At 44.6% G+C, this 25,258-nt stretch overlaps 1 protein-coding gene across 5 annotated transcripts in view; it reads right to left on the reverse strand.

Annotated features, from left to right (window-relative positions):
- The window catches only part of MAP2K6 (mitogen-activated protein kinase kinase 6), a 105,083-nt gene that overhangs the window by 59,117 nt on the left and 20,708 nt on the right, over positions 1 to 25,258 (reverse strand). For 3 of the 5 annotated variants that reach the window (XM_045836687.1, XM_045836688.1, XM_045836686.1), the window contains exon 1: positions 14,575 to 14,644. The exons of 1 other annotated variant lie outside the window; for it this stretch is intronic. In XM_045836687.1, coding sequence (XP_045692643.1) covers positions 14,575 to 14,629 — 55 coding nt within the window. In that variant the 5' untranslated portion in view covers positions 14,630 to 14,644. Of the gene's footprint in view, positions 1 to 8,702; positions 9,056 to 14,574; positions 14,645 to 25,258 lie in introns of those variants that run through there. One more of the 5 variants, XM_045836691.1, reaches the window with a different exon arrangement.

Below are 25,258 nucleotides of genomic sequence, written 5' to 3' on the forward strand. Positions count from 1 at the left end.
TGCATTTTGGTCCAATGTTTTTTGTTGTTGTTTGTTTGTTTTTAATGAACTCATCCCTACCTCCTATCTTCTGCCCTTCCCCCTCCTCCACCTACAAGACTAGAAAGTTAACTGTGCATCTACTGCTTTGCACGGCCAGGAGGTGGGTCATTAATATTTATTCCAGGCACAACGCAAGGAACTTAACAGATGTCACCTTTGCTAACCCTCCCAATTGCATGAGTTCTTATCTGCATTATGCAGATGAGAAACTGAACTTCAGAAAAGTCAGGTAAACACAGCAAGCTATCACAGTAGATAAGAGTGGAGCCAGACAGTCTTGCTCAGATCCCCCATTTTCCCTCACTCGCCCATTTGGAGTGTAGTGTGTGCACAGGACAGTGCTTGTGCGCCACTCCCGATTTCTCCCCACCCACCTCCTACTGGGGACCCTGATGTGTGGCTTTCCAGTTCAGCACAGGCTCTGACCAACTTCCAAACAGATGCAACATGACAGCGCCTCATCTTTGTCTGCACCAGATGGTTACCTTCTTCTACCTCTGGATTCCTGTTCTAAGACTCCTTTGGCCCTTGACGGAACCTGCTGGGCCTGCTGATATGCAGAATCTAAGGGGTTAAAGCATGGTGGCCACCTGTGACCCATGAACAATGAAGGACAGGAGGCCATGATTAGTCCTCCAGACACACAGTTCTGAATACATTTTATGAGGCTCTTAGAAAACCCCATACATCAGTTGTTCCTAGAGGTGACTGCTGCACTGGCATTCCCTCCTTCCCTAGTCCACCCACCTTGTCCTCCCTACTTATTGAGATCACATTGACAAATAAGACTCTTGCTCATAACCCTCTCCTTCGTGTTCTGCATTCAGACAGTAGGTAGGGAATGTAGGTCAAACAGATGGGGGTGGGGCTGGCTGTGCCCCTCAAGCCATATGAATCAGCACATCTAATGGCCTTTGAAGGGTTCTTAGAAGAATTTATGACCCACCTGTAGATGTCAGCAAGCCTCCTCTCCTCAGCCACTCCAGTGCTGGCACAATGGACCAATGAATGAAATGGCTCAGGTGGCAGGAATGGAGACTGCGTGTGTGGCCAGCAGTATGGGCTCCCTCTTACAACTCACTGCCACTGGTGAATGTCCAACCACTTGGTAGCAGAAACACATGCCAATCCCCATGGCACCTTCAAGCGCATCGGCCAGCCTCTCTGTGGAAGGTTGATTATAGCAGACCACTTCCACTGTGGAGGGGAGGAGGAGATTGCAATCCATTCTTACCACAATTCATGCTTACCTACTCCAAATGTAAGGTAAGAAGGCTTGCCTTCTCTGCATGCAAGCCCTCTACAAGCACACTATCCAAGGATATTAAGAATGCCTGACCTACCAGCATGGTGTTCCACAGAACACTGTTGCAGACTAAGGAGGTGATTAATATCAAAAGACGTGGGACAATGAGTATATGACCAAGGAATCCAATAGTCTGATCACACACTTAATTGTTTCAAAACTGCCAGTTTAACTGAATGACAGACTGGCCTGTGAAACGATCAGTTAGGACACTCGCCTGAGAACAACCTTTGTCTTCCAGTCTCACCTTAATTCATGTCCCAACCCTGACATTTCTGCAAGGAAACTTGTTTCCTTTCAATGGTCAATGGTATCAAGATTTGGTTACAAGGTGGGCTCACTGTTACTAGCATATCACTTTTTCTTGGCCCTTTCACCAATCAGAGGTAGGAAATACATGAATGTGCATATAATATATGTATACATACATATAAATATACATACACTCACAAAAAATACACATAGGTATGTATCTGCACATGAACATACATACATCCATATGCCTCTCTAACAAGTCATTAATTCACACCAAGACAACCACTACCAATCCATTCCCATAAGGTTTTTTTTGCCTTCTCTCGTGTGTTCAATCCTATAATACAAAATTGTTTGTTCCATACTACTGTATATCTCTTTTTTAAGAGTGATGAAATTTTGTCCCAAAGCTGCCCCCCACAGAATTACACTCCTATGTTATTGGCCAATGAAGTATCACATACCTATGCCAGAACTGATCTGCAGCTAGGGGCCATCACAATTAGTTTAGACCACTCATCCACCCACCACCTCCATCCCTGGGGTGGGGTCAGAGCCTCCCCTCAAATGCACAGTCACACGAGGAAGGTGAGATACAGGAAGAAAACAGGGTTTCTAATAAGGAGAAGGAGGGGAGCGCAGAGTACTCATATCAGGAAGTCAACTACCTGTATCTGCTACATTCATCTAAAACCCATTGAGCAGACTGGGCAACATAAATCCTCTGAAATTACTCGTAAAGTTTTCTTTGTGTGTGCCCATGTATCACTTTCTGGGAAGAGGATCCTCAGTCATCACCATGTCTCAGAGGGCTCAGGGACGCAAGAAAAGTTTAGAACCATTTTCTTCATTTTAGATTAGCACAGCCCTTAATCTTAATTTACAGAGCCAAGAGTTTCTAGGAACTTAAACCCCAGTTCGGAAAATGCAAGCATCTCCCCGATTTCATTTAAAGCACATTTAGTGCACATCTGCTCCCAGAGGAGGCATCAGAAACCCGCATGGCCTTCGTCAAGATACAAATGTTTGTCTCAATTTGAGTCCCTCTTGAGCTTATTCCTAGAGACCGACTTTCCAGGCTTCTAGGGCAATTAAGGGGCAGTAAATCCTGCGCGAATTAGACATGCCGCCTTTAAACTCTTATTCTTCTAAAGAAAAAGGGGATCGAGTGGGAGTCCCAAAGGAATAAAGGAAACAGAAGTGCAAACTGTCATAAAGAAGAAGAAAATCCCTGGCTTAGGAGCCAAAGAGCAAATGTCAAGGCAGCTTGTCAGTTTCAATGTGTTCTCAGCATTTTATCCCATTGGCCCCAAATGCAGAGTTCAGAGTCCCAGAAATATTACCACCATCTGGGACAGCTGTGGTAATAGAAAGAGATCAACATGTCCAGGGTTTTAATCTGCTAGGGCTCCTTCAGCAGTGCTATTTATCTATCTGAAAAGGCTGAGTACAAAGGCGGCTACTGCAGGCATTATTTATGCCGGGTCGGCTGGGGGGTGGGGCGTTAAAAAGCATGTGCGCTTGGGCGTGGCTCTTAAATTTTTGCCAGGCAGACAACTGCTGTGCAGAGAGAGATAAAATCCTGGAACCTAGATTGTTCTTAGCCAGCTCGGTCACAAGGTGACTCTATAAAGTGATCATCCCAAGTGGACACACTTTTGAGAGTGAAAGAGGACACTGCTCATGATTAAACCAAGACAAGAGCTGTGACGAGGTGCAGTCTCAGCAAACCTAGATGGCTGGCTCCCTACTCAGTCAGTACTTTGTAATACTCTCCTCTGCTCTGGTCTCTGTCCTTTGGCCAGCACTTGGCATGTGCCCTACATTGTGTTAAGCATCACAGGGAATCTGAAAAAAAATAATGAAAATACAATGGTATACCATAGCACACCATACCACGGAGTCCTTGCCCATAATAAGGAGCCCTCTCTCTTTGCTCTCACCATAGCTGCCTAGAGCAGCACCCCTTTTGGTAGCCTTGAAATAAAAATGAACTGACGTCTACTCTGAGCTAAGGCATTAGGACCTTTTGCATGCTTTGGTTTTTAAATCTTTGATTCAGAATAAATCCAAGTGACTCACTGGACTATTTTGGTCTTGGGAATTAAGCTGCATTCAGAAAGTCTCGCTGCAATTTCCTGGACCAGGGTGGACAGAAGCCTTCCTAAGAAACCTCTGGAACATCCACCTGAGACCGGGGAGTCAAATACATCTGATCAGGCACACTTTGAGAATCTCTTGAACTCTGGTGGTACTTTCACATTTTAAGTCATCTCCAAGTCCTCTCCTGGGTCTATAACCACTTAGGAACACTAACCTCCATGCTTCGCAAGTCTTCTGGGCTAAACAAAGCATTTCAAATCTAGGACCCCTAGTTTCTTGCTCTTTTTATTACTGGCCAAAATAAAAAAAAAAGAAAAGAAACAAAATTTAAAAACAATCTTACCACTGATGCTCTAAAAATACAAAGGCATCTACTGCAGTCACTATGCTGGTTGGGGAGGGGGAGGGGCATTAAAAAGCATGGGCTTTTGGGTGTGGCTCTTCAATTTTTGCCAATATTAATAATAATTTTTGCCAGTAATAATAAATTACTCTTGAAAACAAAATCATGGATTTTTTTCCTGAAAATCCCACAGATTTCCTGAATTCAACAGTAGAAAATATTTATTATAAAATCTAAAAAACAAAAAAAAGTATAAAAAAGAACATTGAGCTCTGGCTGGCATAGCTCAGTGGATTGAGCGCGGGCTGTGAACCAAAGCATCGCAGGTTCAATTCCCAGTCAGAGCACATGCCTGGGTTGCAGGCCTGGTCCCCAGTGGGGGCCATGTGAGAGGCAGGCACACATTGATTCTCTCTCTCTCTCTCTTTCTCCCTCCCTCCCCCTCTCTAAAAATAAATAAATAAAATCTTTTTAAAAAATTAAAAAATAAAACAGAACATTGAAATTACCCAAATTCCCACCACTAGGCAGAACCATCTGTTAATGTTTTGGTGCACTACTTCATTCTCATTGTGCACGCATATCTATAACTATACTTACATAGACACAGAAAAATTCTCATAAAATTAAGACCATATTTTATGTAGAATTTTTTAAATGCTTTCATTCCTTAGCATTTTATTGTGAATATATTCTGCAGGCACCAATCATCCTTTTGTAAACATTTTCAGGTGCAAAATTCCCCACTCAAAGCACTACAAACACTGGTTGGAAAGATGCTGATTGCAAAGTGACCACTTGCATAGCTAGCATGCTTTTTAGTGGCATGTGTGAAATCTGCCTGCCTTCTTAAAAAGAACAAGTTGAAGAACAATATGCTAAGTCACCCAGCTTTCCAGAACTTGGAATCGATCCACTTAGAACAATCCAAGACTTTTGCAGTGGGTAAAGAGATAAAAGCAGGGCTGTATCAGACTTAAGGCTGATCAGAGGCACAAGGACATGCTCTGGAGGGGAAGATTTGCTAGATACCACAGCTTCTAGAGAAATAATTTTAAACTCCCACCAAATCATTTAAACATTTCTTAGGCTTTCTACAGGCTTTGCACTGTGCTACGTAACAGTGATACAAAGATGACCAAGCTCTAATCTTTCCTCTGAAGGACTTTACAGCCTGCAGGGTGATGCAGGCTCAAAGCCCACACTTAGAAAGCTTGAGCCCGCTGAGTTCCAGCTGTGGACAGTGGGCAAAGTGAAATTATAACAAGTCAGCCAAAAGTATAACAGCAGCTCATGTACACTAAATAGATTTTTTTCCTATCCTACTTTGATATTGTTTAATATATATGTTCAATCAATTTACCTGCTATACTATTAAATTCAACAAACATTTATTGAGCTTTTATGATGTGCAGGCACTGTGCTAGGTGCTGTGGCTATGAAGATGAGCCATGCCTCTACTCTCAACGAGGTCACTTTTAGTAGAGATTACGGATACTGCACAACAAATAATTCTATCAGGACTTACAGAAGTGTAAACAGGGAGTCCTGAGAGAACTTGAGCCGCTAACCAACCTGGGGGAGGCTGTACCTCAAGGCTAGTTCTAGGAAAAGCGCACACTGGAGGTGGGTGTGGGAGGGGTGAGAGACAAAGTTAGGAGAGGCCAGGCATTCCAGTAAAGGCAGCAGGCAAACACAAAGTCAAAAGCAGAGGGGTGTGCTATCTCCAGGAGTTTCTTAGGAACATGTGAGAGTACAGTGCAAAAATTGTAGGCAGACAGTGCCAGAAAAGGAAAACAGAGGTAGGCAGGTAGAGCCATTGAAGAGTAAGAAGCAACAAATTGGTACGACCACAGCTCTGTTTTAGACGATGACCCTGCTTCACACTTCACTGAAGAAATGGAAGGCGTGAGAGAGAGTCTTACCCGTCTCCCATCACAGGTCACAAGCAGCCATCTTCTTCTTTTCTCTATGAATGTAGGCTTGCCCCTCCCATCGGGGTCCCGCCACTCTTGTCTTAGTAAGGACTCCAAGGCTTCTGGTATCCCCTCCCTGCTGATACTCCCCACAGCGTGTTACTCTTGTGTGATTTACTCCTACCGTTAAACTACTAAGCTCTTGTATCTGCCATAAAACACACTTCACTTCACTCGACATCTCCCTCCAGTCTTAATCCCAGTTCTTTAAAGAGCTGTCCATGTGCGAGGTTGTGCCTCCATCCTGACTTCTCCTTTCATTGCCCAGCCCACCAAGAGATAGCTCTCCTTTGCCCTCACACTCCTGAAAAGAGCTTTTACCAAGGTCACCAACTACATCTGTGAGTACTTTTCTCATTTAACTCTGTGGCAGGCTGAATAACATCCACCCTCCAAAGACATCCACATCCTAACCCACAGAACCTGTGAAAATGTGACCTTACGTAACCAAAGGAACTTTGGAGATATGTTTAAGGTTAAAACCTTGAGATGAGGAGATTGCTTGGATTGTTTGGGTGGGCCCAATCCAATCATATGAGTCCTTAAAAGTGGAGGAGGGTAAAAATCTTCTTCCTTTCAATAGATGACCCCCCTCCATCCAGCCGTTCAAAACCTCCATCCTTAATTTCCTCCTGTTCTTTTGTTCCCATGTCCTATCCGATAGGAGTTCCCATTGATTTTATCTCCAAAAGTTATACTAAATCTGCCCGACTCTCTCCATCTCTCTTGCTAACATCAAGTCTACACCAACATCACCTCTTACTTGGACTTCCACAACAACCTCTGCCCTGGCCTCCACACTTGCTCTTTCGTCCTCCTTTGACACACGCTCTACAAAGCAAGAGTGATCGTGAAATGTAAATTGGATAAACCTGCTTCTGGGCTTGGACTTCCTTAATGGCTTCCCATGGAACTTGGAGTAAAATGTACTCCTTACTACACAGCCTGCACGGTCCTGGGTAATATGGTCCTGCCCATTTCTTTGATCCCATCTTCCATCTCTCTCCTCCGATGGCTCTGTGCACTAATCGTTCTCTCCTAGTTTTCAGAGAGCCCACCAAGCTTTTCCACAACTCAGAGTCTGCACGAACTGTCTTTTCTGTCTGGAACGTTTATGTCCCCACTTCTTTCCATTCTGGTTCCTTCTCATCCTTTGGATCTCTAGCTTAAATATCATCGTCAAGGAGAGCCTTGTTCATCTACAATATGCAAAGATGCCCACCCTTTTATCCTCCATCCCAAATTGTTTCCTCTTGATATAGTTTATAAACATGTTATTTATTTGCTTGTGTACCTGGCTTTGTTGGTCTTCAGCACTAGAAAATAAGTGAGAGCAGAAACAGTGATTAGTTCCCTGGGTTACACCCAGCCCTGAAAAGAGAATGGATTGGCTCATAAATGGTCGCTAAATTACTTCTTTAGTCATTCTAATGGCAGAGAGAGTGGATTAAGGTGGGGGACAAGACGGGAGGCAGGAAAACTGAGTGAGAGATTGCTGCAAAGTTCCAAATGAGAGAAGAGAGGAGCCTGGGCTTGATCAGTAATAGTAAAGATGGAGAGGAGGAGCACTGAATTATAACCTACGAGAAAGGGCAGGTTCCAACTGAGGAGAAAAACACAAGAGAGGCAGACAAGGCAGATGGGAAGGGATGGATTTGGGTTGACTAGAGTGATGTTGAGGCATCATCCAGGTAAAGAAACAGGGGTAGACAGTCACTCGTGATTTGAGAGTTATGGTTATCTCCAGTCCAAATTTGTGCATATTAACATTATACAGTACAGTATTTTCAGGATGTTCCCTGGTGTCTCATCAAAAACCATCCAAGTCTAAAACCACTGTTTAATCATCAACCTAGCAGTAATGCAAATGGAAGGGGACTCAGTCCAGAACCTTCCTCTAGAAGAATCAATCAATACACAATGAAAGGAAGCTCACCACAATGGCATTTCTGAGCTCAATGCAACCCCCTTTCCTCCCCCCTCTTCCCCCCTGATCATCTTAAACCTTCCCGGCTACAGATGGACCACTTCCTAACAAACACCAGCCCATGAGCACCAAGTGCCTACGATGCTTACAGAGCAGATCAAAGAGATAGGTTTGAGTGGCAGACACAGCACCACTTCAGGATTTCTCCCTGAGAAGTATTCAAACACAAATTCCAACCTTTTCTAGTCTCTTCTTATATATGTTTATCATACATGGCAACTCTTCCTTTACTTAATCCCATATTCTTTGCCTTATTAAGACTGCTTTATCCCTGCTGACTGTATCCCTAGCTGGTATTCAGGCAGAAAGAAATAATTGGCTGAGTAATAGCCAGCTTCACGTAAAGCACTGACCAGAAGGATGGAAAGGGATCCAGTAAGATGACCAGTTCATGAGCCATCACTGACTCATATTATAATCCATGTAAATATTAGGATACACTGTTCTGCTTTGTTAGTATTACTTTTAACAGATTCCGTGGATGATCAAACTCCACAAACAAATGGTGTATCAAAAGTCCACTTGTTAATCTGATTATTTAAAACTCTGAATATAGTTTTATAGATACACAATATTCCAATAGGGAGTCTCCTATACCTGCCCACCAAACACCAATTTAACTCACAACATAAGCAAATCATACATCTTCACAGCTGGAGCGAGGCGCTCAGTAAGAGGAAGTCATCTTACCCTTTGCAGATGAGGAAACGGAGACTGTTGCAGGTCCTGTTGGTCCTGTGAGTAATCCTTTAAATCCATGCACCAAGTATTACCTGTTTCTGTGAGCAAATGCAGGGCAAAACATCCATGGCACACAGACAGAAAGAAGGCCAAGTTCATTCGGGGTGATCACAAACTTTACACAGACGAGCACTTTACCCAAGACCATCAGACTAATAATGCATAGAACTGGGACTTGAACCTAAAGTTCTTTTGACTGCTGCTCTGGAATTCACTCGAAGAAGCCACTTTGCCATAATCCTCAAGGGAGAAAAGTGGAGGGCTCCACATCAATGCAGCGGCCTCAATAGCACATGCTGTTCTCCAGTCGTTTTACGGAAGGGCTGCATGTTCTGGAACCCACTGAGACCAGCCAAGCATTTCTTCCTTCCTGGAATGTACTTGCTGCACCAACCGTCTGGCCAGAGTCCTCACCCAGGTTAGAGGAGACTCTAGCCTGCTCCCTGCTATGTGAGGCCGAGGTCCTCAGGTCCTCTCTTGCTGGGGTCCCCTTGCTGTAATCAGAGCCTGCCTGGAAAGGATTCTACATCCCAGGGGTATGAGAGAAAGCAGGCAGGCCTGAGAAGGAAAATTCAGCATTATGTTTGCACATTACAATCCCAAATGTGGTTGATTCATTCCAAATGCAAACTGAAAACCTCACTAATTTCACTTTCCTTTCCAAATTGCCTCCTTTCAAGTTTTTACACATAAATTCTGACTAAAACTGACATCGTGTTTTCTGCAAAAGAAAGCAATCTGACTGCCAACCATGGAGGAAAAGTTATGAAAAGTGGTACACAGCTGTTGTTGAATTTTTTTGTTTTTTTTTTGTAATGTGATTGATGATTAAAAAGGAATCTCGCTGCCTGGGGCTCCCTCCTGACTACTATTAAGCTGGTGAAGTTGGTGACAGTTTCTCCTCCCCTCGCTATCAGTGTTAGACTTGGGGCGAGGATGCAGAGGCCTCAGATGACCTCCACTGGGCAAGGGGTGCCTCTGGGATGCTAAATGGCAGCTCTCTGGGAGGGCCTTGGAGGTCACCCCAGAGCGAAGTGGAGCCCTACAGCTTTCTCAGCAGCCTGCGTTCTCAAACCAGCTCTCCCTAGAACAAAAACGAGCCTGTCAGGCACCATAAACAGTCAGAAAAACATGCTTCTAGACAAAGCGAGGCTATTCAGCGGCCTCCGAGCTGTCTCTTCCACCCCTCGGGTTCACTGACCCAACAACTCACGCAGAGTCAGGCTATAAAATTTGGAAGAAAGAAATGTCTGCGGAAGGAGGAAGGAATGGAGACAATGGGAGGACGTTTCCCTTATTCTTTCCATTCCATGGCAACCACATGCTCCCGGCCAGGCCAGCAGTGCAGGTAAGGGATCGGAAACCATGTCCCACACAGACTGGGGAGACCACGGGGGTAGGGGGGGGTGCCCCAGAGAGGAAAAGGTCAAGGGAAACCACGGCAGCTATCTTGCAATCACTTCAAGAACTGCTGCGTGACAAGGGAAGCAGATTTGCTCTGAGTTACTCCTGGAGATGAAGGAATAAGGGGATGTGAGCTATTTCAACACAAAAAGGGCTTTCTTACAACTAGTTGGAAAGGGTAGTGAGCATTTTAAACCTGCACCACATAGGTTTTCCTCATACTTCTCTAAGCAACTCTTTCTTCACCCTCCCCATCGAGAGTCAACACAACCTAAGATTCTGTCTTTTAGCTCTTTCTCTCCCTGCGCCTCTCACCTGTGTGTTGTCAAGGTTGCTACGGCCCCGAGCAACTTCTCAATACCAAACCCTGGTCTATCCGGTCTCAGCTAGACTCTGCACTGGTCTTCTTTCTGGCCTCCCATCTTTCAGGAATGCATACTTCTCCAAGCCACAGTCCTCTGGGCTGACACCAATGCATGGCCATGCTGCTCTCTATGTTAAAGTCCAGACTTGTGCCCCCCTCCCTCCCTGGCCTCCTCAGTCAATACCCACTCAGGACACCATGGCTGCACCAGGTAAACTATTACCTCCCTGTCCTGGATCTGCTCAGGCCACTGCCAAAGGCCTCTGTCTCCACCCTTCTAACACTTCAAGAGGACACATGCTCACCTTTCAAGATCGAGTCTCTACTTGCTTCCCACTCACCCCATCATCATCACTCCCTCTCAGGCCCACTGGACCCTCACCTCCCCTATATGTTTAGCAAATTGTTTTATTCGATGACAGTACCATCCAGTGCTAAACCCTTAGCATCTTAAAGGCAAGGGACAAGTTTGTTTCATTGCTCCATCCCCAGAGCCTAATGTACTGTCTGGAATGTGTTTGCTGAGTATGTTAAAAAAAAAAAGAGAGAGAGAGAGAAAAGGAAGAAAGGGAAAGAAAGGCAGGAGGATTAATAGGAGGAAGGGAGGGAGGGAGGGAGGGAGGGAGGGAGGGAGGGAGGGAAGGAAGGAAAGGAAAGGAAAGGAAGGGAGGGAGGTTTGGGGGGGCAAGGATGCCCTGAATTTGGTGCATTCTTATTCTATTTCCTTTCAATTTCAGTACTTCTCCTTCCACTGAGTGTTAAAGACTTAGTTCATAGGTTCTCAAAGGGAAGATAATGACTTAGCTACTCTGAACATGGTGCATTCTATAAAACAAGGGAAAAGTCTAGTCAGAATCAACTACAAAACAACACACATCACAAGAATCATACAAGCAATTATTTATCAGAAGACATTTGTTAATGAAATGAATTTGGAATTAAAATAACTAGCTTAATTTACAAAACAAAATTGCAGTAAACCTAAATTTATAAAACATGTTTTTAAGTATAAAAACCTTCAGTGACTGACTACTTTCCTACCCTGGGGGTTGGCAAGGAAAGGGAGAGTAAGGTCCAATTTCTCCTGGCTTTGAGGCTGACAGTGGTGCTCAACTGTGCCCACCAGCAAGGCAGGTTAGAACGGTAACACATGATTTTTTATAAGGTTGCCAACCTCTAAGAGGTTTGCTTTAAAATACTCAAAAAGGTCGCTGGAAATGAAAATAAGGAAGTCCCTGGCGACTTTTGGAAGAAGAGATTTGGTGGCAAAGTGAAGAGAGAAGCCAGACAGCTGCCACGGAGAGACAGTGCGCACGGAGAAGGTGCAGAATGCAGACACCGCGGCCACTCTGGGGTGGAGGGGCGCGTGTGGGGAATGCGGGGCTGTTACTAGAAAGGCACCAGATGTAAACAAAAAGCCCTTTTTCTTTTTCTGAATCTCCGTAACACTGTGCATTCTTCAATGCCTCATAAAAGTGTATTCCAAGGACAGGGTGAAAGCCAGGTAGAGATCTGGGGACAGCAAGAGAGTGACATACTATCAACTCAACAAAAAACTCAACAGAGTTGACACTAATTGTGAGGGTGAGCCTCCAAAGTCCAAAGTTTTGGAGGAAATCCGAAACAACTGTAAAGATTTGTACTGGGATATGGTTCTTAAACTTCCGGGTCATATAAATGCCCTGGGGTATTTGTTTAACTGGCTGTGGCCCTACCCTGCCCCTCCCCCCCCATTAGGGCAGGTCCTGTGCATATGCATTTTTTGAAAAAAGGAAAAAGGTAGGAGAGGGAGGGAGGCAGGGAGGGAAGAAGGAAGTTAGTTGTAACTTTTTTAGAAGGAGCCCTGGTATTCCGGGGGGAAACGTGTTATCTGTAGTCATAGGGCCATAATCTGAGACCAGCCTAGAGCAGCACTTTTCAAACTTGAATTTGCATATGATTCTTCTGGGCCTTGATAATTTTCTGTAGTCTGTGGCTGTCCTACGCACTGCATAATGTTTAGTAGCATATCTGACCTCTCCCCACTACATGCTGGTAGCAACCCCCACCCCTTTGTGACCAAGTATGTCCTTAGAGGTCACTTGATATACTCCAGGGAGTAACAACTCTCCCAGTTGAAACTCACTGAGTTAGAGCAGAATTCAAAAAGTAAAAGAAAGTGCTTTAGACATTGCAATGACCAATCCTACTGAATTTTCATATTGTAGTGACCCAAGGATGACAGACCTTTCACTCCTATCATTTATGTTCTGAAGAATACGAATAAAGTCGTGGGACAGCGGAAGTGATAGGAATACTCAATGTTCCCTTTGTTCCCCATATTTCCTAGCCCTCCTTGCAGTTGGACTAACCCACGTGATCAGTGCCGGACAGTGAAATATGTCACTTGCAGGCTGAGGCCACGAGAAGCTCAAGAGCTGTTCTCCAATCTCCTTCTTTCCTAGGTCATGCGATCCCAAAGTTGCAACTCCATGACGGTAGAGTCTCAATTAGGCTGGGTCACTGAGTCACTCAGTGGGGTAGGGTTCCCTGCTGAGTCATTTGGGACTTGTAGCATAAGCAAGGAATACCATTTTCCTGTGTTAAGCCACCAAGATTTGGGGGGCAGGGTGTTACACAGTCTAACCTAACACAGTGAGAATGATAATTCCACTCCAATGAAAGGGTGACTAAAGAGTTCCTCAGAATTCATAACCCAATTTTTCTTCATCAAATTGCCCATTGCCAAATTACTTTAAAGTTTGTCTAAATGGACAAGACAGGGAATTTAGAAGCCATACTCCCCCCCGATAGAGGAAAACTGAACCAACTAAGAGTCATGAAATAATGTTCTATTGTGATCTAATCAGAATTCCAGGCATATCCAAAAGGGGAGTTTAGATGACAAAATTCCCCAGTGATGACACAGGCATACCAAGAAAGAATAAAACAACAATAACATAAGTAACTCCTATTTGTTGAGGGCCTTTGATGTGTCCAGAACTAGATTATTTGCTTTGCTTAGTTATCTCATTTAATAATCATCACAATTTTACAAATTACATACTGAGGCAAACACAGTTGGCTGCCCACTCAATGCGCCAACAAAATCACTGTATTGTTCACAAAATGGGTGGCAATGGTGGACCCCCCCACCAGTCCCAGAAAATGAAACATAATTGGTTAGCTAATGCCTGGCACACACCCTTTGATCTTACAGTGGTTTTTACATTTTCACAGGGTTAAGAAGAGAAAGGGAAGAATATGGACCAGAGAACACATGTGGCCCACAAAGCCCAAAATACTCGCAATGAGATTTTTCCGGAAGTGTGCTAACCCCTAGTTTATGCCAACTCTAGTAACCCCTTCATGGGCTTAAGGGCGAACAAGCTGCACAGCGTTTGGCTCCAGGTTTGAAACCTGAGAGGAAGTCTGCTGGGAGCTCCTGGAAGCTTTCCCTTCCTGATGAAAATAATAAGACCCAGCGGAGAAATGCCCCTTGTCTTGCTGCCCTTGGATGTTGTCATATGGCCAGGGAGAAAAAGTCAAGGGAATCAGAAATCCAATCAGATACCAGCCAAAGCCAGGCCATGGCTCAGTTATTGAAGTAGCCAGCCCCGGAGCACTGAGGCATCTCCAGGTATCTTCACGGAGGGGGTAACAAACCCTTGTTGTTGCAACCACTTTTGTTGGGTCTTCAGTTACTAACCGTGGATAAAATCCCGCTGACTTTCCATCACCTCTCCATAAACAAAACAACTCTCACATCTCTAGGAGAACGGAACCTGAGAAGCTGAAGTAGTCATTACACCATTTGCTCCTGGCCCGAAAACTCTTCCCCAAAAGTCCGGATTCTCCTAGCTCTTGCTTAGGAAAGAAAGCACTAAGTCTTCCAGATTCAGCCTTGAATATGACATGCTTGAGCAATTCCAGTGTTACAAAGTTAGAATCTTTCATTTGTAAAATGACCAAAACTTTGTTTGTGAACAAAATGCTTTTGGATCCCTTAAAAATGTCCCTACCCACAAAACATTACTATCCCCCTATCCACAGTTTCAAAATATTTCAACATACCTTTAGAAAAGTTCCTTGAATCTTTCCTTTTGAATTGCCCTACATCTCCCTGCATTAAACAAATGAGAAAATCATTCTGAGGTCGGTCAATTAGGTTGTCTTTAAGAAACATCATCAAATATGCACATGCCCATGACGATGTTTGAAGGTTATTCCCTCTGGACGCCGTCAGAGCATCTGTCCTGATCACTTACTCTGGTGAGACTGGCTTCTGTGGATAATGACTTAATCGCTGGAACCTGGAAGCTTTCACCGTGCTCAAAGGCTGTCACCGAACTCGCTGATGGAAAAAGCCCTTCTGGCTAGAAATACAGACATCAGCCAAGTCACAATAGCTTCCTGATAGTTCTTTTATTGCCTCTATCAAACCACAACAAAGAGTTGCAAATGTGTCACTGGGAAGTGTTGTCTGCATACAGCCCTTTAGAACCTGAAGAATCTTCTTTTCATAGTTGTAAGCCGAGAGCCATAAACAGTTACCTACACAGGTTAAATTTCCTTTTTTATTTCAGGACATTTTTTTTTAATCCTTTAAATCCAAGGTAGTGGTTCTTAACCTTGGCTGCACAGTGGAGTCCCCAGGGAGCGCTGAAACAGAATGATGTCTGGCCCTATCCCTAGAGTTCAGATTCATTGCTCCAAATGCACCCTGGGCACTGGGATGTCCAAAAGTTCCCTCTCCCAGGTAATTCTATCAGACACTTAGGGTGAGGACCACTGACCCAAGGTGGTTCTCAACCCTACATATTCAACACTTGTAAAAATAACAGGAAATCACTTATTAATCAAATGTGTGTGTGTGTGTGTGTGTGTGTGTAAAGGAGAGAGATGACCAGGACAGAGAGACCAAAATGAAGGAAAGAAAATGAATGTCTTTGGCATCCTTAGTCATAAATCTTACCCATGTCTTCATGAGCAACACTTCCTTAAACAGCACATCAAAATAATTTTTCAGTGCACCCAGCTTCTGAAGACCTTAGTCCAGGGGTCAGCAAACTCCTGCCCATGGGCCAGATAGGGCCTGCCACCTGTTTGGTTAAGTCACCTTCCACTGGAATGCAGCACACTGGTTCATCTGCATGGTATCTGCCCGCTTTCACACTGTACCCACAGAGGTGCAAACGAGACAGTATGGCCCACGAAAGCTAAAATTTTTACTATCTGGGCCTTTATACAAAGCTTTAGACTACTGCTCTGGTCTGTAATCCAGTATTCTAGCCCCAGGAATTAATATGCCTCCCTGTACTCTGCCCCGACCAGTGCCCCTCCTGGCCATCCATCTGACCTTGTGCTCCTGACAAACCCGCAGTGTCTCCAGGACTCACTCTGCTCCAGCCTGCTGGGTTCACTCCTCGGCTCTGACCAGGACACTCAGAGCCTGATGCTGAGGCCATCACTGTGCAATAACCAGCTTTCAGCAAAAAAATAAAATAATAAAATAAAAACCCAGGCCTCATCAACTTGCTATAATGGAATAGGCTCATGTTAAGAAGCAAAACAAGATATTTTATATACGGCTTGTCCACAGCCTAAGTTCAAACTGCCCTAATCAACTTCTGGTTTTGCTGAATTAAATTTAATTTTCTGCATTTAATCTTCTTTGCTTTACTACTTGGCTAAAACCTAAGCAGTGCCTTTTAAAACTATCTCCGAAGTTCATTTCTCTGTCAGACTTTTACTCTGTCAGCAAAAAAACAAACGTTATTCTAAGAGCCACCTTATTATTTTTTGCTTTCACCTCTGTGGTTTTAAATACAGGATGAAGGTCTAATTTAGGTCTAATTTACTTTAATCTGTTGGAAAGGAGACAGAAGGGAAAGTCATGAGACTCTATCACTACCTAGAATTAAAATTTTCATAGGAGCCAGGTAGGGCATTGGAGACAATGGGGTACGTACGTATTTGCTCATGAGAGTTCTTCTCTTCTCTGCCTATCAGCCAAGTACTGTCTCCACTCTAACCATCTGGTGCTGAATCATGCACTCAATTCCCAGAGTCCCAGGGCAGAAACAGAGAAAGAAGGCCTCACACATTTCCTTTACTCCTAGTATCAGATCAACTTTGATGTTACTGATATTTGGGGCCTAAGATTTATTTATTTGTGGGGCTGGCGGCATTATAAGATGTTTGGCAGCATCTCTGACATGTATCCATGAGATGCCAGTAGCACACACACAGACACATGACACCCCCCCCCAAGTTATGATGATCAAAAATGTTTCCTGACTTTCAGGGGCAGCCCCCACCCTGAGTTAAGAAGCACTGCGTTGGAAGAACCAGTGCCATAGCTCCTACCTTCCCACTTGCCCATCCCTACCTCCTCCAACCCCGTGGCTGCTGCTTCACCTTGGGCCTTCATCATCTGAATCTGGACTTCTGTAACACTCTCCCAACCATTCTCCTTGCCTCCCACCTCCCGTGGAGCCCATAGATCCCCAGACTGCCCCCAGAGTGGCGTGGATGACGGGGTGCAACACCCAGAATAGCCTCTAGGCCCGAGGAACTCTCTCCCCTACTTGCTGAGCCTTCTCCAGAGAGTGCCCTCAGTTGAAGTGAGCCACTTCACCATGGTTAGGTACCCCTCCACAGGGACAGCCTTCCCCCTCCCTCCCCCCCCCACCCTGTGACTGCAGGTATACAGAGGTCTGACCCCTGTGCCTCTGGGTGGGAACCATTCAGCTCCAAAGCTCCCCTGTGGGACCAGTCTTACAGCAGCTTCACCATTCAACTCTTCCATCCAATCCTGTTTCGTTTGGTCCCCCTCAAATGCTAGTCTCAAAATGCTCCGCAGTATCTCCCTTTCTGGGTCTATTTCCTCAGGGCCAGGACCAAAGACACAGAGACGTCTCTTTAAATGACAAACTTGATCATATTGCTTCCCTGCCAATCAGTCTGCACTGGCTCCGCCAGCCTACAGGGAGAGACCCTAAAGAGTAATTATCAGAAAGGCATACAAGGGCATCACAACCTGTAGACTGCTGGTAAAGCAACTCTGGGGAGCAAAAAAACAAAGCCCTGATGTATAGCGTTTGCTGATCTGGTGGTATAAATATTCTTACCACTGTCAATTTTAAGCAATCAACAGTTTAACAACAAGCTTGCAAAACTACTGGCTATTTAATAAATGGCTCTCTCTCTCATGAGCCAGACACAAGCCAGCTCCAGCATGCCACTGATAACCCCTGACCATTCGCTATTGTGAATTCTCATTGTTCTCCTTCACGCTTACTTCATTTCAGCCGCGGCGGATTCTTGTAATTCTCATACCACCGGGATGCTTTGAGGTTCTGCGACCTTACTCATGTTGTTTTCTGTCTCGAATATGCTTCCTGTCCCGTCTGACTCATGCAAACCTACTCCACATTCTGGATTAGCTCAAATAAAATCTTTTCCATAAACATTTTCAAGATTCACCCTTGCCCATCATAAAGGTTAAATAGAATCCCCTTGCTTTTGTATCTACAAGTACCAAAAATACTTCCTACCCTAGTGTTCCTAGTCTACTTTAATGTATATGTGTGTTTACAAAACTGCACTTCTACACTGTAACTACTATGAGGACAGGGTCTTACTTAGGTTTTTCTAGCACAGAAGATGTGTTTTTTTAATTTAAAAAACTAGCCTTACTTCCTAGCTCAACTTTATCATGAAATGCAGCTCTTAAAAAAGAAAAATGTCTCAAGGAAAAAATACTCATTATCCCAAATGTGAAACAGGGTTTGAGCCCCTACCCCCAACTCCAGAATGTTGCAGAGGCAAAGCATGGATGAAGGTTGGATCACAGCCTGGCCTCTGAATGTTCATCCCAAACCCAAGAGTCTTGGGACAGAGCAGAAAAGTAGTGGGAACAAGTGTGCCATCTGCAGGTCCAAGGATTCGGGCAGGTGGGCTGCCTGCTTACCTCCTGGCCAGGCAACCTGGAGACTAACCTTTCCAAATGCTACTACTGCTTCTGCCGCAAGAGTCAACCAGGTGTGCTTAATGTGCTTCAGATTTAAATCAAGCTACACATACTCACTCAGTGCCTACTACTTGCAAACTACTGTCTCGTTACCATAAAGATAGAAATGACAACCAACCACTCAGTTGAGTCTGAGGAAAAATAATCAGCCTTGCTTATAAGTCAAAAACAAAAATGTATTCCCCCTCAAAAAAAAAAACCCTTCCACAAAAGCAAAAAATAGTAGTAGTAAATTCTTACGTATTACCTGCTTGCTATATACCAGTTCTGTCTTAAAAGCTTTACATATATTACCTATATATGTATACTTCATATACCATATCTTATGTGTGTTATTATATGATAGCATGTATGTTGTATATTATAATAATATATTATAAAATATGATATAAGTATAATGCAATATAATATAATAAAATATAAATACATATAGTGCTATTTCATATTTGATATTTTTATATATAAATTATACACCAGAATCTTCACATCAGCCTTATGTCCTGGATACCAGTATTATACCTCTTTTACAGATTAAGAAACAAAGATGTTAAGGAATTTACCTAATGCTTATTAAAGGAAGAGCCAGGATTTGAACTCAGGCAGCAAAATGCATGCTCTTAAACTAAGAGAAGGAGAGAAACTGGCTCCCTTATAACTTTTGCCACTGTCATCAAAGGATGGGTGAAGTCCTTTTCAAAGCCTGTAAGCTGGGAGTGCTGACCTTTGCCCTAGGCCTTGGCACTGCGTGCACAGCTGAGGGCCTGCAACAGCTACAGGCAGCCAGCCCCGCAGCGCCTACTGGCACCTCAGTCTCGAGGAAGCCTTTCTTGTAGCAAACTCACCATGTGAAAAATCCATGAACCCCCAGGGCAGCAGAAATGAGAAGCAAAGAAAAAAAAAGGGAGGAGGCATGGCAGGGGGGGCTTGGTGGGGAAGAAAGCACCCTCCAACCCCCCATCCCCTGCCAACAATGAAAACAAATGCTCTGAGCAAGACTGCAAAGAGCCAAAATGGGGCCGAACACCAAGAGGACATCCAGCCTGCACACAGTCTGTTCACTGGCTGGAAAGAAGGAGCCTCTGGTTCCGTGAGGATGGCTGAAGAAGGAAGCCACAGGGCCCAAGAGTGGAGATGTGGCTGGGGGAAAGAGCCAAAGAAAAACGCAATGGAGAATGGAAAGGGCCTTCAGTGGCAGTGGCTGCCACTGCGAGTGGGCCCAGGATGGTGTCTCAACAGCTGCAAAGCTGCGGGACGGCAACAGGAGACCCCAGAGGCACCCAGGGCGGCTGGCACAGGAAGGCGCGCACCTTAGCAACCTCTCACAAGCTCTCTGTGCACTGCAGACCATCAAGATGGTCACGTTTCTTCAATAAAAAGTTTGATTGCCTTTAAGTGGCAAGAAAAAAAAGAGAGCGCCTTTTCGAGTCTCGAGAAAAACAAGGTTGAATGAGGCCTCAGTGCTTAGAGGACTACATTGTGAGTTTAGAAAAAAAATGCCCTGAGAATATTTCCCTACAGAGCTACATAACTGAGCCAACTGCTTGATTTTATGGTGGGGCAGGCAGTCCTGGGCTTATCGACAAGCAACGCAAGACAAGCCGGAGGTTCGCTGCAAGACCCTTGAGGTGAGTTCATCTCCCTGTTTTAGTCCTAGGCTGACTGACTGCCTTCCTTCATCCTCCCCCTGAGTCACAGGGTCCTGGTTCCACCAAGTTCCAGAGGCAGTCTCTCAAGTTCGGCTTGAAAGGGCCCTGTCTGCCAGCTGACCTCAATCGTCTGGCAGGTCTGCATTTCCCTGGACGCAGCCCTGTTTCTTCTTCAGCAAGTCTCCCCAGCCTGCCTCCCTGCCGGGGATCCCTGTCCCTCGCTTGCTGCTCACTGCTGTTATGCCTTTCTTAACTGCCACCTCTCCGGTCCGCCAATGCTCCCCCAACCCCATTGGCCCGAGTGAAATCATTGCTCTAATTGTTCCTCTCCAGTGCCTCCCTCTTCCAATCCCTGTTTCCCCCACTGCCTCCCGGCAATCGTCAGATTCCATTTCCCAAACTCACTTTTACCTACAACTCCTTGTAGGTAGGAGCCAAAGATTACAAGAAACTATGAAGTTACAGAAATCACTCACATCTGCCAACCTGCTAAAAGTATCAAATTCAACTACTTCACAGGATTGCATAACATGGTATCTTTTTCACACACAAAAAAATCATTATGAAGTCCAGTCATTGTGTTTTCAAGCACCCGTTCCCCCAATAAACTCAAAACACAGCCGTTGGACAATAAAAATGGTGGTGGAGGAGGAGACCCGACCACTGGCGTTTCAGGGTCTGTGGGGAGAAGTGAAAGTGCCCTCAGGGCAGAGGATAGGAAGAGGTAAGTAGGCTGAGTGGCTCTGGGGAGCCCCGATCTAAGTTTGTAGTCCCCACCCTGCTATTAACAAGCTCCATGACCTCAAAGAAAATTACTCAACCTCCCTGACCTTTGGTTTCCTCACCTGCAGAAGGCAGAAAAACAACACCCACCCACTTAGTAGGTGAGTAGTGAAGTAATGAGCTAACACACATACGGGCACCTGGCCCACAGCAGATTAAACACTGGTGGAGAAACTGAGGTACAGAAAGTAACTCGGCTCAGCCCGTCCTGCTACTACTGATTTAGCCCTTGTAACATGATTCTTAATCCAGCAATTCAATCTCTAAGCGTTTAGCGTAGTTTAGGCTTCCTGCGCGTCACCCAAAACACTTGTTGACTAACGTAAATCTAAGCTGTCTGTACCCTGGTACTCTGTTCCCATTCCCTGGGAGAATGCGGAGTTCTGTCGCTCAACACTAAACTGTCAATTACTGGCTCGATTATATAAACTTGGTATTAATGGAAACACCCCAGTTTCCATTAATCATCGGAAGAGACTAAGGCAATGAAAGCTAATCTCACACTAAAGGAGGCAGCAGCTGGTAAGACAACATGCTGTATACCCAAAATACCTTTGTTGCAGGGTAAAAAATACACATTTTTCCCCCTGCTCAAACTTTTAACTCCTTAAGGTGTGTGTGTACCCATTTGATTTCTTGTGCAATGTGACATATGTATTGTAATGAACTGAAATACATTTGAACTGAGGTTGAGATTGATACATTTGAAACTGAGTTTGACAGTATAAATATCTCAAAATAAGGAAGAGGGACCTTCACGGGGTTTACTTGTTCCAGCCAGAGTATAGAAATGCAACATATCCCTCATCCAAATAACCAGCCATAAGTAATAAAGCTATTGTTTATGTCCTACCAATGCAATTGTTATGCACCAAATCAAGACTTCTTTTAATACCCCTGCCGGTGCTCAGGCATTTACAGGCAATTCATTTGTTAACCAAAGAAAAGGGAATTCTTATGGGGAAATACCCATGGTATGAGTGAGAATAGTGAAAGAGAAATTGAAAACCCAGGTCTTAGGCTGGGGCTTGCTGCCTGGTACTTACAGAACCCCAAACAAGCTATTTCATTTTTTTTCTTGTTTGCTTTATTGATTTTTAGAGAGCAAGAAAGGAGGGGAGAGTGAGGGAGAGAAACATCAATGTACTGGTTCCACTTATGTATGCATTCATTGGTTGATTCTTGTGTGTGCCCTGATCTAGGATGGAACCTGCAACCTTGGCGTGTTGGGACAACACTCCAGTGAGCTGAGCTACCCAGCCAGGGTGAAGGTACTTCATTTAAATGTGCAGCAATTTCCCCTTCTGTGAAAAAGAAAAGTAACTGGTCTACTACATCAAGTTCTTTACAAGGATAAAACAAACTTCTACCTATGATTTTATTCATGATTTCCGAAAACTGCTCACAAATCAAGGCAATGCATCCCCATTTAAAATTTTACTTTTGTTAAGTGAACTAGAATTAGCTCCTGACGAACCTAGCGAAGGCTGAGACAGCCCTTTTGCTTTTGAGGTCAGTACGTAATCTAAGACTCGAGAGTTTTCTCTCCACTGCTTAACTTCCCTGAGTCGAGTTTCCTTCCTCTATCTCATAGAATTGGTAAAATCCTTTCTTGATATAAATGCATTTAGGATTTCCTATGTCTCCAGCTAAAGAAAGCTGGTGGCATGCATACAATGGCCAGCTCAGAGGTGGCAGTGGACATCTGTCATGCCTTTGGCCTCTGAGTCGCTTTCCTATGTTTGGAGAGTCCTCTACCTCATGAGGCAGCGTCAGCCACCCATTATTAGAAGCTGAAAGTGCTGAATACTCACTTTGCCAGCATCCTCTGCACTGGAGTGATGGGCCCAGGGCAACCGTTGTAGCCTTGGGATCAGTCCCTAGCCATGTGAACAGGCAGGGACAGCACAAGAGCCATTTCAGCAGTTGACAATGATAGTGGCAGCTCCATACAGTTTGGGCAGCTTTACTGGCAGCACTTACATTGGTGCTGGCGGGAGCAGTAGCATCTGCACGAGCCCCCTTTTTCAGTGTGTTTGGGGTCTTTGTTCCAGCTCTGTTGTCTCTGATTCTAGTTCTCTGGCCCTCTGGCAGCTGTTCTGAGCTACCCCAAATTCTTTCAATTGGGTTCCCTCCTGCCAAGATCAACATGAATCAATCTGACAACAAATTCTCATTGATGTAGAAATCATCCTCAAGGCTAGGAAACCAACCAGGACCAGCAGGGCACTCTGCTCCACCCAGAAACTTCCAAATGAGGAACCACTGAGCCTCATGACCCTATTCAACCTCTCCATTCCCAGTGTGAATCCCACAGCAAGCACAGAGGTAGAAAAGGAAAAAAAGCTTGAAAGGAACCAAACTTAGTTCGATGGTATAGAGAGACAAATTAGACTTAAGTAATCTAAGGTTAGACTACTTAAAAATGTTTCAGGGCCAAGTCTATCCAGACCTTTCATATGCCATAGAAGAAGGTACTAAAAGAGGAGCATGACCTTTAGTCAAAAAGAAAATTTAACTTTTGGTTACTCTGTTACTTCCTCTCCTCCGATGCCCTAAGGACAAGGTACCCCAGACCACCTCAGTTGTACCGAAAGCTTACACACTGCACAGGACATGCATGTTCATGCCTCCTCTGCTTTTCCTATACTCTCCACTGACTAAAATGTGTTCTCCTTGCTGGTAAACTTTTATACATCCTGCAAAAAGCAGCTCAATGTCATTTCCATTGTAAACCTTTCCTAAAACCCCCTAAATTAATCATTACTGCCTCTGTATTGTTAGAACCCCTACTGGGGCCATTATACCACCCTTTTTTTGAGAGTGTCTGTCACTCCCCCTAACCCCTACCCCCACCAGTGAACAGGTAGGACAAGTGAAGGTCTTTACCATGGCTGGGATTAGGTTAAAGCAAAGAAAGTTCTTAAAGAGGCACTCACTGTCAAGTACAAGTACATAAAACTGGTCCTTACTATCTTTGTTTCTTAATTCAGAGCCTATCATAGAATAAGCATTCAGACTCTTAACCACTGAATGGTGAATACTACAAGAAAAGTGTATATGATTCAGAGAATATGTACATAATACAGAGAAGGCAGCGTCAGACAAACACCTTGAATAACCTTACTGAAGACACTTAACCTGGCCAAGTGGAAGGACAACATGGAACCTTTAGTTCAAAGGAAGGTCATAAAGGAAGAGATCAGGACAGAAGGGATAGGTCAAAGGAGACACTAGCACTTGAGCTGAGGCCTAACATCTGTGCAGGACTTGAAGGGAGGAAGGAGGGGGGAATAGTCAGCCTACAGGCAGGCACCAAGTATGGGAGGGGCCAGCTACGTGAAAGGGAAAGAAAGTGAGAGGCTGACGAGAGGAGAGAGTGCATGTTAGGGGGTAAAACTAAGCTGAATATAACTGAACACTTTGGGTGGAAAGAGGTAACACAGCACCCTAGAAAACCAAGCAGAGTAATTTTGGGGTTTGGGATTAAGCAATAGGATAGAAAATACGGTTTCATAATAACAGGAGAACAAGAGCTACAATTCTTAGTGTCTATTAGATGCCAGGCATGTTTAGGTACTGTCAAATCAAGCCTCCGCGATTGCTACAGTCATCACCCCATTTTACGGATGTGGACACTCAGATTTAGTGCAGTTAGATATTCAAGGTCACACAGCTGCAAGTGCAAGAACTAGATTTAATTCATGGCTTGTTGCCCTAAACAAGTCTAAGAGGAAAGGATCTCATTCATCCAGGGTGGGGCCTGGGGTAGGGTTGGCTGTGGGGTCAGAAGAAGTGGCCCAAGGGAATGTTGTTCTCAGGGTACAAGCTTAATACAACAAAGAAAAGAGGGTTAAAAGTGGGGGGTGGGGCAGAAAGGAAGAGTGCATGCACAGAGGAATGAGGTGGGAGGTGGGGAGGAGGAGACAACTCTAGGTACTCAGAAAGCAGAGATAACATCACTCAAGAGAAGTAAAGGCCCCGGGATCAGAGAGACTGGGGTTCAAGCTCTGGCACCATGGCTTCTTAACTGGCGTGTCCTAGAGAAGAAATCTGACCTCCCCAAGCTTCGCTTCTCACATCCCTAAAATAGAAATAATAAACCTGACTTTGTATAGATCATCTCTGAATCTTCTTCACAATCCCATCGAGTGCTTGAGAATCACAGGCCTCTAAGAAATGGCAGCCTTGTTCTGAGTCAAATTAGATGAATCAATAAGGGATGCACGCAGAGGGAGATGGAAGGTCAGGCCGTGGATGTCTGGTGGGGCATGGGGAGATTTCTATTTTAGAC

The sequence above is a fragment of the Phyllostomus hastatus genome, unplaced genomic scaffold (assembly GCF_019186645.2).
Source record: "Phyllostomus hastatus isolate PE091 unplaced genomic scaffold, TTU_PhHast_1.1 phas_contig_210, whole genome shotgun sequence".
In the NCBI taxonomy this organism is placed as follows: Eukaryota; Metazoa; Chordata; class Mammalia; order Chiroptera; family Phyllostomidae; genus Phyllostomus; species Phyllostomus hastatus.